This window comes from Echiichthys vipera (genome assembly GCF_963691815.1).
Source record: "Echiichthys vipera genome assembly, chromosome: 2".
Taxonomy (NCBI): Eukaryota; Metazoa; Chordata; class Actinopteri; order Perciformes; family Trachinidae; genus Echiichthys; species Echiichthys vipera.
Window position 1 is genome coordinate 7,097,551 of NC_139827.1, and position 12,568 is coordinate 7,110,118.

General features: G+C 41.2%; 1 protein-coding gene across 2 annotated transcripts in view; it reads left to right on the plus strand.

Annotated features, from left to right (window-relative positions):
• The first annotated feature begins 717 nt into the window (after positions 1 to 717).
• Positions 718 to 12,568, plus strand: part of trip10b (thyroid hormone receptor interactor 10b) — a 29,046-nt gene continuing 17,195 nt past the window's right edge. For both annotated transcript variants that reach the window (XM_083930794.1, XM_083930795.1), the window contains exons 1-3: positions 718 to 962; positions 12,218 to 12,333; positions 12,428 to 12,481. In XM_083930794.1, coding sequence (XP_083786920.1) covers positions 939 to 962; positions 12,218 to 12,333; positions 12,428 to 12,481 — 194 coding nt within the window. In that variant the 5' untranslated portion in view covers positions 718 to 938. The remainder of the gene's footprint in view (positions 963 to 12,217; positions 12,334 to 12,427; positions 12,482 to 12,568) is intronic.

Here is a 12,568-nt window from a genome sequence, read left to right on the forward strand (position 1 = left end):
GCTGCTTAAGGGGGCTGCATTTTGTGTTGATGTCTGTAGTTAATATTAGATCATGCATAAACATAACATTTCAGAGAACTGTTGATACAAAAGAGAATTGTGTTAATGTCTGAAATCAACTGGGGAAGTTTCATATTTACCTGAAGTGCGTCAAAACGTCAACAATATCAGATATACAGTATCTTCTAGGGCCGTTTTCTCAAAATGAGTTGTTTTCCTCATTAATATCTATAATTATGTTTTTACAGAGGGGTTTGTTCATATTTTAATCTCAGCCTGAGTGTTGAATATCACACTGACGTCATGTTTTGGAGCTTTTTACGCATCTGAACCAAAAATGTCCCCGGATTGTCTCAGAAATCTGGTCCCCTTAATAAAAATGGAAATACTCAAGAAGTAAAGTACAAATACCTCAACATTGTACTTTATTACAGTACTTGAGTACATGCACTTAGTCACTGTCCATCACTGTGTGTGTTTATTTAAAGTTTCCGGTTGTGGAAAAACAACCTCAAGCTGCTTCTTTAAGATAAAACAAACAAGAGACGCTGCTGGTTGGTTTCCCCACCGCTCCTCCCTCCTTCTCTCTCTCCTCCCTCCCTCTCTCTCTCTCTCTCTCCCTCCCTCTCTCTCTCTCTCTCTCTCCCTCCCTCCCTCTCTCTCTCTCTCCGGGACCCAAACTTGTTTCAGGAAAAAGCTCCTGCTGAACATATTTCCTCTCTCGCTGGTTGGAAGAAACAGGACGGAGTTGACGCGTCCGTGCCAGAGAGAAGGCGTAGACTTCCTCCAAACATTTCCTCCGCCATCTCCGCTTTCGAGACTCAAGAGTTTTGTTGGGGATCTTTGTAACGTGAGGAGTAGTTTTCTTTTTTAAACATATATCTATCTGGTTGTTTTTTTTCACCCCACCAACACCACCTGGAAGTGTTTTTGCAGACATGGACTGGGGAACGGATCTTTGGGTAAGTTGACAGCTGACACGGGAAGGAGACTCCTGTGGGATCAGTCATTTAAAAACAACATCCCTCAAGAGCTCCGTCGTCAGGTTATATACACGGGGCTGTGGTTTCTCCACGGTAGGCCACGGTTAAAGTAATCTGGAGAGAGCAGGAGTGTTTGTGTGCAGCCAGAGGATTTCGCAACTCTCTCTCCCCTTGCATACCTTTATATCATAAACAGAGGAGGGGGGGAGAGGAGATGAGTGTATTTCTTGCTTTTCGCCCACCTTATCTACACACTGTGGGCTGAAGGTGTACTCCACCACCCTTTTCCTCTGTCTCACTCCTCCTCCTCCTCCTCCTCCTCCATGCATGCTCGAACTTGAGCTTTGCTTTGTGACAACACCTCAGGAAGTGTTGAGCTGCTCATCAGTGCGGTTCATCTGGTCAGTGTCTCTCTCAGCTGGGGATCTCTGGTGACAACCTGCTCATCACCTCTGTGGAGTCTCAGGGAAGGGACTGAAGTGCAGTGGCTGCTGATCTCAAGGGCTGCAAGGGACAATTATTTGCAGTTGGATTCCCCTAACATGTCAAAAGTCAGACTATAGTGGAAAGAAAACACCCAAAATACACATTAATGTTTACTTTTGCTTCAATTTGCCTGTTTGCCTCCCTAGAGTTCTCCTAAATTCACCAAATGTTAGCATTACATAATGCCTCGTGTGCGTATTTAAACATAACATTTCAGAAAACTTCTGACAATGATCTTGATGTTCGCTACCAACTGGGGGAGTTTCAGGATATACAGAATTAGTTAACAAAGTATCCATTATTACAGAGTATATCTTTAAAGCCAGAAATCTACACTTAAAATGGAATTTTGGTGCAAAATCAATCAAAAACAAGTTTCGCAATGACTTATTAATAAAATGTTATTTATATATATGTATCAGACTTTGAATGATATTTAAACAAATCCCTCTGTTAAAACCGTCAGAATATAGATACGAATGTAACTGAGAAGTTCCCATGGTCTTTTTTAGCGCCAGTTTTTTGTGTAACAACTATTAACGGAGAAACCTGGGAGAGTTGCTAACAGCTGGACGTGGCTAACACTGATTAGCTCGGGGCAGCACAGTGAAGGCATTTAAACGTCTTTTTTAACCACTAATACTGCTCAACATAAAACACCAAACCTCTACAGTAGCATGAGAAGAGTCCCTACACATTAACCACAGCACCAACAACGTAGTTAGTGAACCCAGAGTTTATTAAAAGAGTGTTTTAGAGACTTACCTACTGGCCCAGGTACCAGCTCCTCTCATAGTGAAGTCCATTCAAGTCGACTACTAAAGTCGATCCAAAAGGAAGGAGTCCATTGGTGCTTTGTTTTATGTGCAGGGACTCTTCTCATGCTACTGCAGAGGTTTGGTTCAAAGACATTTTAATGCCTTCACCGTACTGCAACGAGCTAATCAGCGTTAGTCACGTCCGATTGTTAGCGTCTTAATAGTTCATACATTAAAAATCTGTCTCGATGGCTTAAAAAAAGACCATAGGATGATTTTACGCTGGAATTACACTTTAAGCAGCACTTACCTCACACCAAACTTCTCAGTTACATCCGTATCTATATCCTGAAGCCTGAGGGCTTTGTTCATATATCATTCAAAGTCTGATAAACATAACATTTAATTTATAAAAACATGGCAAAAATTGTCTTTTTTAAAAGGCTCTTGCCAGTATTTTCTGATTTATGATGTTAAAAAGAATATATGTATATGTAAAAACCTTTGACTATAATATGCTAACAAAATGAAACAAGGATTTTTAACCTGACTTTATCCAAGGTTCACATTTCTGTTGTATGCAAATTAGCACATATATTTCCTAAGATAAAGCCCAATTTGCATATTTAATCATAACATTTTTGAAAACTTTTAATGCAAAAAATATTTGTCTAAATGTAAGTAATCAACTGGGGAAGTTTCAGCGTTAAATGTTAATTTAAAATGTTACCTCATTCACCTGCAGTGTCTAACCTTAATTAATCAATCAATCATTTGGTCTATAAAACATTAGGGATTAGTTCAAAACTAGACAAGATGTGTTCAGGTTGCTCTCCATCAGCAGTGCCGAACCCAAAGAACATCCTGTCGTGTTTACTTGCACACAGAAAGGCAGGAAATCCTCACATTTGTGAAGCTAAAACTAGAGGATGTTTCGCATTTTTGCTTCAGAAACGATCAATCGACTGTCAAAGCAGACCGATCGTCTCCGCTCCGCACCGACAGAAGATGAGCTCAAGAAAATGCACGTCGTGTCCAGAGAAATGTGGTTTTGGCTCCAACTAAACAGCATGTAGAAAGGCGGTTGAGAGCTAAGGCGACTGATTTTTTAAACTAATCCTGCTGTGATTGTGTCAAGAGTCTGAGTTCATGCCTTTGAGATTATTCCACAGTTGAGCTCCGGTGGGTGAGGCTGCTGTGTGTTGATGAAGAGTTTTGAAATCATTCGACTCTTCTGCTTCTTGTGTTGTGACAGTCTGGTAACTGGTACTGTGGGGAAATCACATCAGGGCTGGAGCTGAAACTGTTGGTCGACTAAGGGCGCACTCACACTGTCCGTCCGTACCGCGCCCGGGCTTTAGGGTTCTTGTTGTTGTCCCCCCCTCCCTCTCCCCCCGCTGGCCAGCCCGTTTGTACTCACACTGCCTGGGCCTCGGCGAATGCTTCTTGCCTGTCCATACGTCATCACGCCGCAAAATCTTTCCACAGACCTCAGAGTTTTTGTGCGTCTTGTCGACTGTTTTTGAATATTTTCATCTGACCAAATCTGCAGTAAACACTCCACCTCCGCATCACACCAACGTGAACCTTTCGCCGCCATTGTTGTTGTTGTTAAATGTCCGTGCATGGTCCGTCCTTTTTTTTTTTTTTTCTATGTCCGAACAGGCGCACATAAATGAAGTCAGAGCCACCGTAGGCCTCGTGCTTGTACACGTGCGCATGCTCGTGCTCGTACATGGGCAAACACGCTTTACAAAAGCCCACCTCTCCAAAACGGTCTGTGGTCGGCAAGCTGGCCGCAGCTAGGCGCGGAGCGGTTGCACTCACACTGGTCAAACGAACTAGGCTTTACCCATAAAACCTCTTTGGGCACGGTACGGATGGACAGTGTGAGTGCGCCCTAAGTGATTAGTCCGAAAATAAATTGGTTACAACTATTTTCAACAACAATTCATCTCTGACTAATCGACTTAAAAATGGAGACAAAAAGCCCATCACAGTCTCTGTCTTGATATCTCTTGTTTTGAACCTCAAGATATTCAGTTTATCATCACATCAGACAAAGAAAAGACGCAAATGTTCACATCTGAGAAGGTAAAACTGTTACTTTTGGGCAAAGTCAAATGTTACCAAGTTCCAGCTCAAATGTGCTGCTTTTTGTTTTCCTAATTAATAATAAACTGAACACAGTTTGGTTTAGGACTGCTGGTCCGACAAAACAAACCATTTGCAGACATCTCTCTGGGCTTTAGGAAATAGGGATTGAACAGTTTTCTGACATTTTATTGACCAAATGATTGTTGTTGGCTGCATCCCTGCGCCAAACCAGACTGACCAGATGCCGAAGCATCTCCCTCCTCACCAGATGCTCATGAGGAGAATTCCTATTTTATATTTTTAGAGATATCAGCTGTCACCTGATTACGCAGATGGCACACGTACACACACACACACACACACACACACATATACAGAAGATTTGATGTGCAGAAAAGTGAAGTGAAACATGCCTCCCTTTAAGCCCATATCAGGGAGGACACGGTCAGTACTTTCATGATCGTACAACTGTAAAATGTGTTTGGTATTACCATTTCAAATTTTAACTACTGGTCTTTGATAAAGTTAAAGTAAATACTGTCCAATATAAACTAAAGTTAGCGACAGTGCAGCAGCATGGGTTTGATTATGAGTCAATAAAAAAGAAGTGGTTCAGGATCATCTAGTAAGGATGCCCCCTGGGCGCCTCCCAGGGAGGTGTTCCAGGCACGTCCAGCTGGGAGGAGGCCTCGGGGAAGACCCAGGACCAGGTGGAGAGATTATATCTCCACACTGGCCTGGGAACGCCTCAGGATCCCCCAGTTAGAGCTGGTTAATGTGGCCCTGGAAAGGGAAGTTTGGGGTCCCCTGCTAAAGCTGCTGCCCCCACGACCCGACCCCGGATAAGAGGTTAAAGATGAGATGAGATGAGATAAAAAAGAAAATGTATTTGAGGAAATTGTCATTGAATCTGCTCAAATGCAACACAGAAGGTTGAGTCTGTGTGTTTATTAATAATAATACTAATAATAATAATAATAATAACAATAATAAGGATCTAACAACAGTTTGCATTTCAGTAATTTTTCATACATTTTCAGCCCTTTGAACACTGATAACCTGGATCATTTTGGTTGCTATAATTGCAATATTTATTTAATCCCAACCCCATCATACAGTTTGCCCCTTTTTAGTTTCAAAGATCCCCTCTATACATGTATTAAGACATAAGTATACACACAGTCCGCTTAGAACCATAATATGCATCTGATGTTTTTTGGCATGGATGGCAAAAAAGTATCATTTCCACGTTAAAATCCTTCAAGATGTCTCGTACTTAACTATTAAGTCCAATCTCAGTGTGTGGCCGCTTCATGTTTCTTCATGACACAGGATTGACCTCCAGAGTAGTTGTGATGTCACAAATAGTCCCCGTAGTCCCGCCCCTTCAAACTGTATTTTCAGTGAGCACGGAGAGAGTTTACGCTTTCAGCAGATGAATAAGAAAACTCTGCACGTGCATCGTTCTGCACAGTACAAGTCAAACATCCAACTGTAGCAACACGACTAAAGCATATTTTTGAGTGAAAGGGGACTTTAAGGTTGAAATAATGATTCCTCACTGTCTGACTGTGTACATAAGCTTGTTCTCATCATTCAGGCTGCACTAAGTGAAAGATTCGACTATGCACAGCTTCAGTTTGTAATGCCTGACCCTGCAGTGAGGTGTAAGAGGTTAACGACACCACCAGCTGTTAGGGAATCTGACCAAAACACCCAAACACATCCTGTGCAATCACATCTGAAAAAACGCACGTTTAAAGATTATTTCTGTAACAATAACCATGATAACCTTTTAAATTTTTCATTTGATTGTGCTTCATGTTATACTCACAGGACAGAGGGACAGCAGAGTTAATACTCTGATAATTGTTCTTTGTAAGTTTAAACTTAACCTACTAGAAATTTTCGCATTAGTGAATTAAAATCCTTTGTGCAACTCAACGTAATCTCCTTCCGTAGAGATTATCTGTTACATAATATTTATATTCATGAACTGCCAGGTAAATCTGTTATACGCATCTGAAAAAAGCCAATGTTAGCTTACTAATTAGGACCCGTTTAGCCTGAAACTAATATTGAACATGGTCGACACATGACTTTTGATCAAAATGCTGTTTAACAATGAAATTAAAATGTAATCTGGGAAGATTTTAAAGAACATTCCTCAGAAGGAGAGATGGAAGAAATACTGTATACAGTATGTTTATTTGAGTAACAGTATGACAGTTTTTAAAAAACTCAGTTACAAGTAAAAGTCCTGCATTCAATAGTTTATTCTAATAAAAAGTTAATGACTCATGGTGCAGAATATTGGCCCATTTCAGAATGATGTGTTATTGTCATATAATTGGATTATAATAATTAATGCTTTGATATAAATGTAATTGTTTGCTGCTAGGTAGCTTGTGACTTGCAGTAGTCTTATCCTATAATAAAACATCATAACTTATATGGTGGTTTACGGTATATTTTGTGTTATAATGTGCAGAGTAACTAAGTATAAAGTAGCAGAAATGGAAAATACAAAAGACAACGCAACACATCTCAAGTTGCAAAACGTTACGGTGCCGTTTTGCTTTATTTAGTCTTTCTCGTGAAGATATTACATAAGTTTCAAACTGGTTTAGTAAATCAGTTTCTAAGTAGCCTGCAGTCACTGAGACCTTAGGACAAACTTGACACACAAGCTTATTTTACACAGATTTGTGAGCAGCTGTTCAGCCTCAGCCTTATAACATCAATAAATGTTTGTTATTATGAATCACAAGCTTGTTCTGAGGTAGACGTGAAGCCGTTACCTGAACCAACGGACAAAAGGTTAATAATTAACTTGTTTATGGTCCACATGTCTGACCTGACACGTGATAAAATGTAGTTTGATATTAATTATGATGTCAACTTGGAAGATTATAAAGACCAATATGCCTCAATATATAAAACATTCTACCAGTAAAATTTTGCTAATTTACTAGTAGATTCATTATAAACTGCATGAATACAACTAACTATAAAACACATATTTCTCAAAGGAAAACCTACATATGTACAAAGAATTGACAGCTAATATTAACATATCGTTTGCCTGTTAAACGGTAACTTTTTGTTAAGTTTTGCTACAGTTTGGGATCAAGCAGCATGATCCGGGCCCGTAAAGTAAAACCAGTGCGGAAGTTCCTTAAACCTTAGATTTCATCACTTTATTCCTTAAATGTTTAGACACTTGATTAACAAATGTTTTATTTATCAAGAGCTGGCTGCACAACACACTTTAATTCCATTATTATTCCCTTGTAAAATGGTTACCAAGTACACAAAATGTAGGAAATATTCAAACAAAGAGGAAACACACAAAGTATCGAAGCAACACACCACAGTGTCAAACAACGTATCAACACTCAGAGAGAGAAAAACAGCTACTTTGATACAGTTTGTGTAGCTGCGTTGGAGTCAACACTCAGGCAAAACGACAAAAACCTTCCTCAGTTACGCACCCTCTGCGTGTAAAGCAAGTCTACAGAAACACAGCTAGCACACAGGAGTCTCAATATGACCAAACTTTCATTCATTCATTCATCTTCAACCACTTGTCCCTGTCGGGGTTGCGGGGGGCTGGAGCCGATCCCAGCTGATATCGGGCGTGAGGCGGGGTCCACCCTGGACAGGACGCCAGTCTATCACAGGGCACATAGAGACGAACAGAGACAGACACCCATTCACACCTACGGGCAATTTTAGAGTCGTCAAATTTAACCTAACACCTGCACGTCTTTGGACTGTGGGAGGAAACTGGAGAACCCGGAGAAAACCCACGTAGACACTTCTCTTTTGATTTATTACCCCAGTAAATATTTTCCTATGGCTACCAACGAGATTTATTTAGTAGTAGCAGGAGTTTTTTATGCATTTTTCTTGCTGGATGACGTATAAAATATAACTTGGAGCACATCTCTAAAATGCTTTGAATGATTCTTTGTTTTTTCTTTCATCGTGGACAGCGCCACATTATCCTCAATGAGTTTATGGTCTTGGCTGCTAGTTTCGAGGTCTTCTTTGATTCAGCATAATGTTCATTTTTTAAACATTAGGGTATTTTTTAGGGCATGGCTGCCTTGCCGTTAACAAGTCGCTACCACTCTGGTTGTGTCTAGATGGTAACCCTAGATTTGTGAAAACACTACAACATAAATCATCCAGCTTTAGAAAAAAAGTGCCTCTACGAGCATCTAGAGCCTGCTACATGTTGCTTGTTTTGCCTGTATCATCCTGTCCACTCAGCGCAGGGCTACAATCACATGCACACACCTTAAGCTAGGCATACGCTAAATGACGTTAGCGATTGCTTTCTAAAGTAAGTCAGCCAGCCTACCTTCGTGTAGCGTGTGCTCCTTGCCGTTGATTGAAGAGAGAAGAGACGGGCGTGTTCACAGAAATCTGGTGCACACGCACTGACGAGCGCTCGATGGGAAGGAGCTGAGGAGCTCGTTGGTAGTGGGGGAGGGGCGTGAGAATTCAAAACTAAATCAAGTCAACTCAATCTGCCAGACTTGCGGATGGCAGCTTTAACCATCTTGTGAGATTTTTCGCAAATCTCGGGTTACCATCTAGTCACGACCGATCGCTTTTGAACAGCTCCGTCCTCTCATACAAATATACAGCCACTTCTGGCTAAAAAAAACCAAAACAAGATGGCAAACAGTAGGCTTCAAAACAGTCGTCCACAAACAGTGGTCATTTCTTTTACACAGTCAATGGTTGTGGTGCTGCAGTGACTTCCTGTTTGCTAAGCTGATTGCTTTCAATGAGAGGGGGCTGCAGATGATTCCTAGCAAATCATTTACACGTTACTAAAGCCTTTAGTTTCAGTAAGTCCTGATGGTGCAAACTGATTCAGTAAATCTGAGAGACTTTACACAGACTTTAGCTGGTGAAGCCAAAGCTTACATTATGACTTAACAGAGCTAGAATCTGACTTCAGATCAGCCTGGATCAGGAAACATGCTGCTGTGTGTCGTCACATTGAGGGGGTGGGACTAGTCTGACTGGTTCCAGGGTTTGTAGAGGCCCCTGGGACCGTCAGTCACAGGGCGGAGGTTCACACTGAGCTAATGATTATCTCACTGCTAAACCCTCTCTGTCTCACTATCAGTATTTCCTCCTCTCCCACAAACAGATGCAGATGTGTTACGGTACAATAATGGGGCGTAGTAACAGAAGTGGTAAATACACGGATAAATGAATCGACACAGTTGGTTTCTCTTCCATCTGATTCCCTCGAAAAGTCTATTTCACGGCATCGTCCTCTTTTGTTTTCTAATCCTGTTCCTTCCTGCTTCCCGGCCCTGTCGTATCCAGGACGTTGCTAACTGTGTTACTGTATGATCTCCATTTAGCTCCCCCCCTCCTCTGAGGACTCAATATCTATGTCTCTGGCTCTAGAAGACACTGCAGCCTCACTCTACACACACACACACACACACACACACACACACACACACACACACACACACACACACACACACACACAAACCTGTCGGACAGGTAACATTTCTCTGTCCCCACTGGCTTATATCTACACAGTATCAGGACATACAGTAAAGGGCTCATTGAAGATGAATGTGAAAAGGAACAAAAAGGACTCCACCTGTGTGTGTGTGTGTGTGTGTGTGTGTGTGTGTGTGTGTGTGTGTGTGTGTGTGTGTGTGTGTGTGTGTGTGTGTGTGTGTGTGTGTGTGTGTGTGTGTGTGTGTGTGTGTGTGTGTGTGTGTGTGTGTGTGTGTGTGTGTGTGTGTGTGTGTGTGTGTGTGTGTGTGTGTGTGTGTGTGTGTGTGTGTGTGTGTGTGTGTGTGTGTGTGTGTGTGTGTGTGTGTGTGTAAAAAGAGAGAGACAGGAATGTTGAAAGGTAGAGTTTGCCTTTATTCTCTGCTACACCTTTTGTACTTGGTGTGTGACAGAGAAATTGAAAGAACGGAGGTGTGTGTGTGTGTGTGTGTGTGTGTGTGTGTGTGTGTGTGTGTGTGTGTGTGTGTGTGTGTGTGTGTGTGTGTGTGTGTGTGTGTGTGTGTGTGTGTGTGTGTGTGTGTGTGTGTGTGTGTGTGTGTGTGTGTGTGTGTGTGTGTGTGTGTGTGTGTGTGTGTGTGTGTGTGTGTGTGTGTGTGTGTGTGTGTGTGTGTGTGTGTGTGTGTGTGTGTGTGTGTGTGTGTGTGTGTGTACGCGCGCCTAAGGTTATTCTTAGACTTTGTGTTTCCAGTTGTGTCAGATCCTGAGCTGAAACAATTATTCGACTGTCTACTGAAAATAATTCAGCAATTATTTTAATAGTTGATTAATTGTTCATATGAATATTTTCCTCTGTGACGGTTTATTGAAAATATTTGGGTTTTGGAGTTTTGTTCGGACAAAACAACAAGCTTTGGGTCTGGGAACCTGAAAATAATTGTTGATTGCAGCACTAAGACCAACACACGGTGTGTCAGTGTCTTCAGACTCACAGCTATAATTCAATCAATCGTTTATGTCACTTTTCAAGCTAAAATGCTAAATATTAGCTAATTCCAGCTTCAGACTTGTGAGGACTTTCTACTGATGCAATGTGATGCTGAACTGAACTTCTACTTCTACCTAAAAGAATAATTTTTAACGGCATCACCGTAGGCTTTAGGGTATATAGTGATGGTTGAGTTCACTGCAGGAGAATCAGATATGGTGGAAGAAAAGACAGCTATGCATCTTTATTGACAGATTAAAAAGAGAAGTTTCAACAAAAGAACATAAATACAAGAAAAAACATACAAGAAATGTTTCAAAGCCACAATTAAAAAGTAAACATTGCATGAAGATTGCAGGAATTGTGTCCCTGTTTTATATATTCCTCTAGTTTTAGGGAACCAAAATGTATAGGACAATTAAATAGAGTCATATTTATGATGTGTGTGTGTTAGCAGAATACTTTTGTCTCTGATTAATGTGCAGATTATTGTCTTCATTAATCGTTTAATCAATAAAATGTTGGAAAATGGTGAGAAATGCTCATCACGATATCCTGCAAACCCAAGCTCATGCCTTCAAAAAGTCTGAAACCCAAATATTCAGTTTAGTTTCACACTAGACAGAGAAAAAAGCCACACTTAATAAGCTAAAGAACGAGGCAACATGTGGCATTTTTTGAAGCATTTCAGCTGTAGTTTGAAGTCTCTCTGACACTAACAGAAACTCGTCATGTTCCCTTTGCTGCAGCCAGCTTCACTTCTTGTTTCGGGGGCTTTTTGCTTTCAGTTCAGTGCCAGTTTTTACAAAGATATATTTTTAGACGGATCTTTAGTGTTCAGCCAGTCTTACAGTAATTCTGCTGCTAGATTACAAAGTACGCCATCCTGCTCCCAGTTAACTGTGGACTAAGAGCCTTCTTATTCAGATGAATTTAAACATCTATCTAAAGTCTGACGTGCAGTTAGATCAAGTGAAAGTCTGTCATTGTGAAACCAGTCTTGGGTCGGTGAAACACATGATAACTGAGGTCATGTGAGGGACTCGGCTAGTCCAGAGCACTTCACCATTTGACCCGTCTCATTGTGTGCTTGATTGGAGTTTAATGTCCCGTTGCATTGTCTTAAATTTGGACCGGCATAAAAATGTCTGCAAGCCAGACACTGACGTAACCACCCTCAACTTTAACTTCATTAACTTCATTTTGAATCCAGAGTGCTGAAGCACGGAGCCAAAACAATGAAGAATGTGTCCGTGTCCAAAAAGCTTTAGACTGCACTGTGTCAGAGCGTTTTAGAGGTTTGCTGTAACATACGTTTAAGGTGTTCCTCAACAGATGCCTCCAGAATTAGTGTGCATATATACATGTGTGAAAACATGTGCTTCTCTGTGCTGTTCCTCTCTTAGGACCAGTATGATCACATCGACAAGCATACGCAGTCGGGCCTCGACCTGGTGGAGCGTTACATAAAGTTTGTGAAGGAACGGACAGAGATAGAGCAGAGCTACGCCAAACAACTCAGGTGTGCCTTTTATTTGTGATCTTTAATGTATCTGTGTATTTATGGATGTATACGTGTAACAGGAAGTCACACTGCTTCTTTTCTGTCTTAACAGGAGTCTATCGAAGAAATACGCCAAACGAGGAAGCAAAGAGGAGCAAGACTGCAAGTGAGAGAACAATAAACTGTCCAGTGCCCTGGGCTTATTTTGCATTTATAAACCTTACAATTGACTGTTCACTAGGCTTCTTTATTT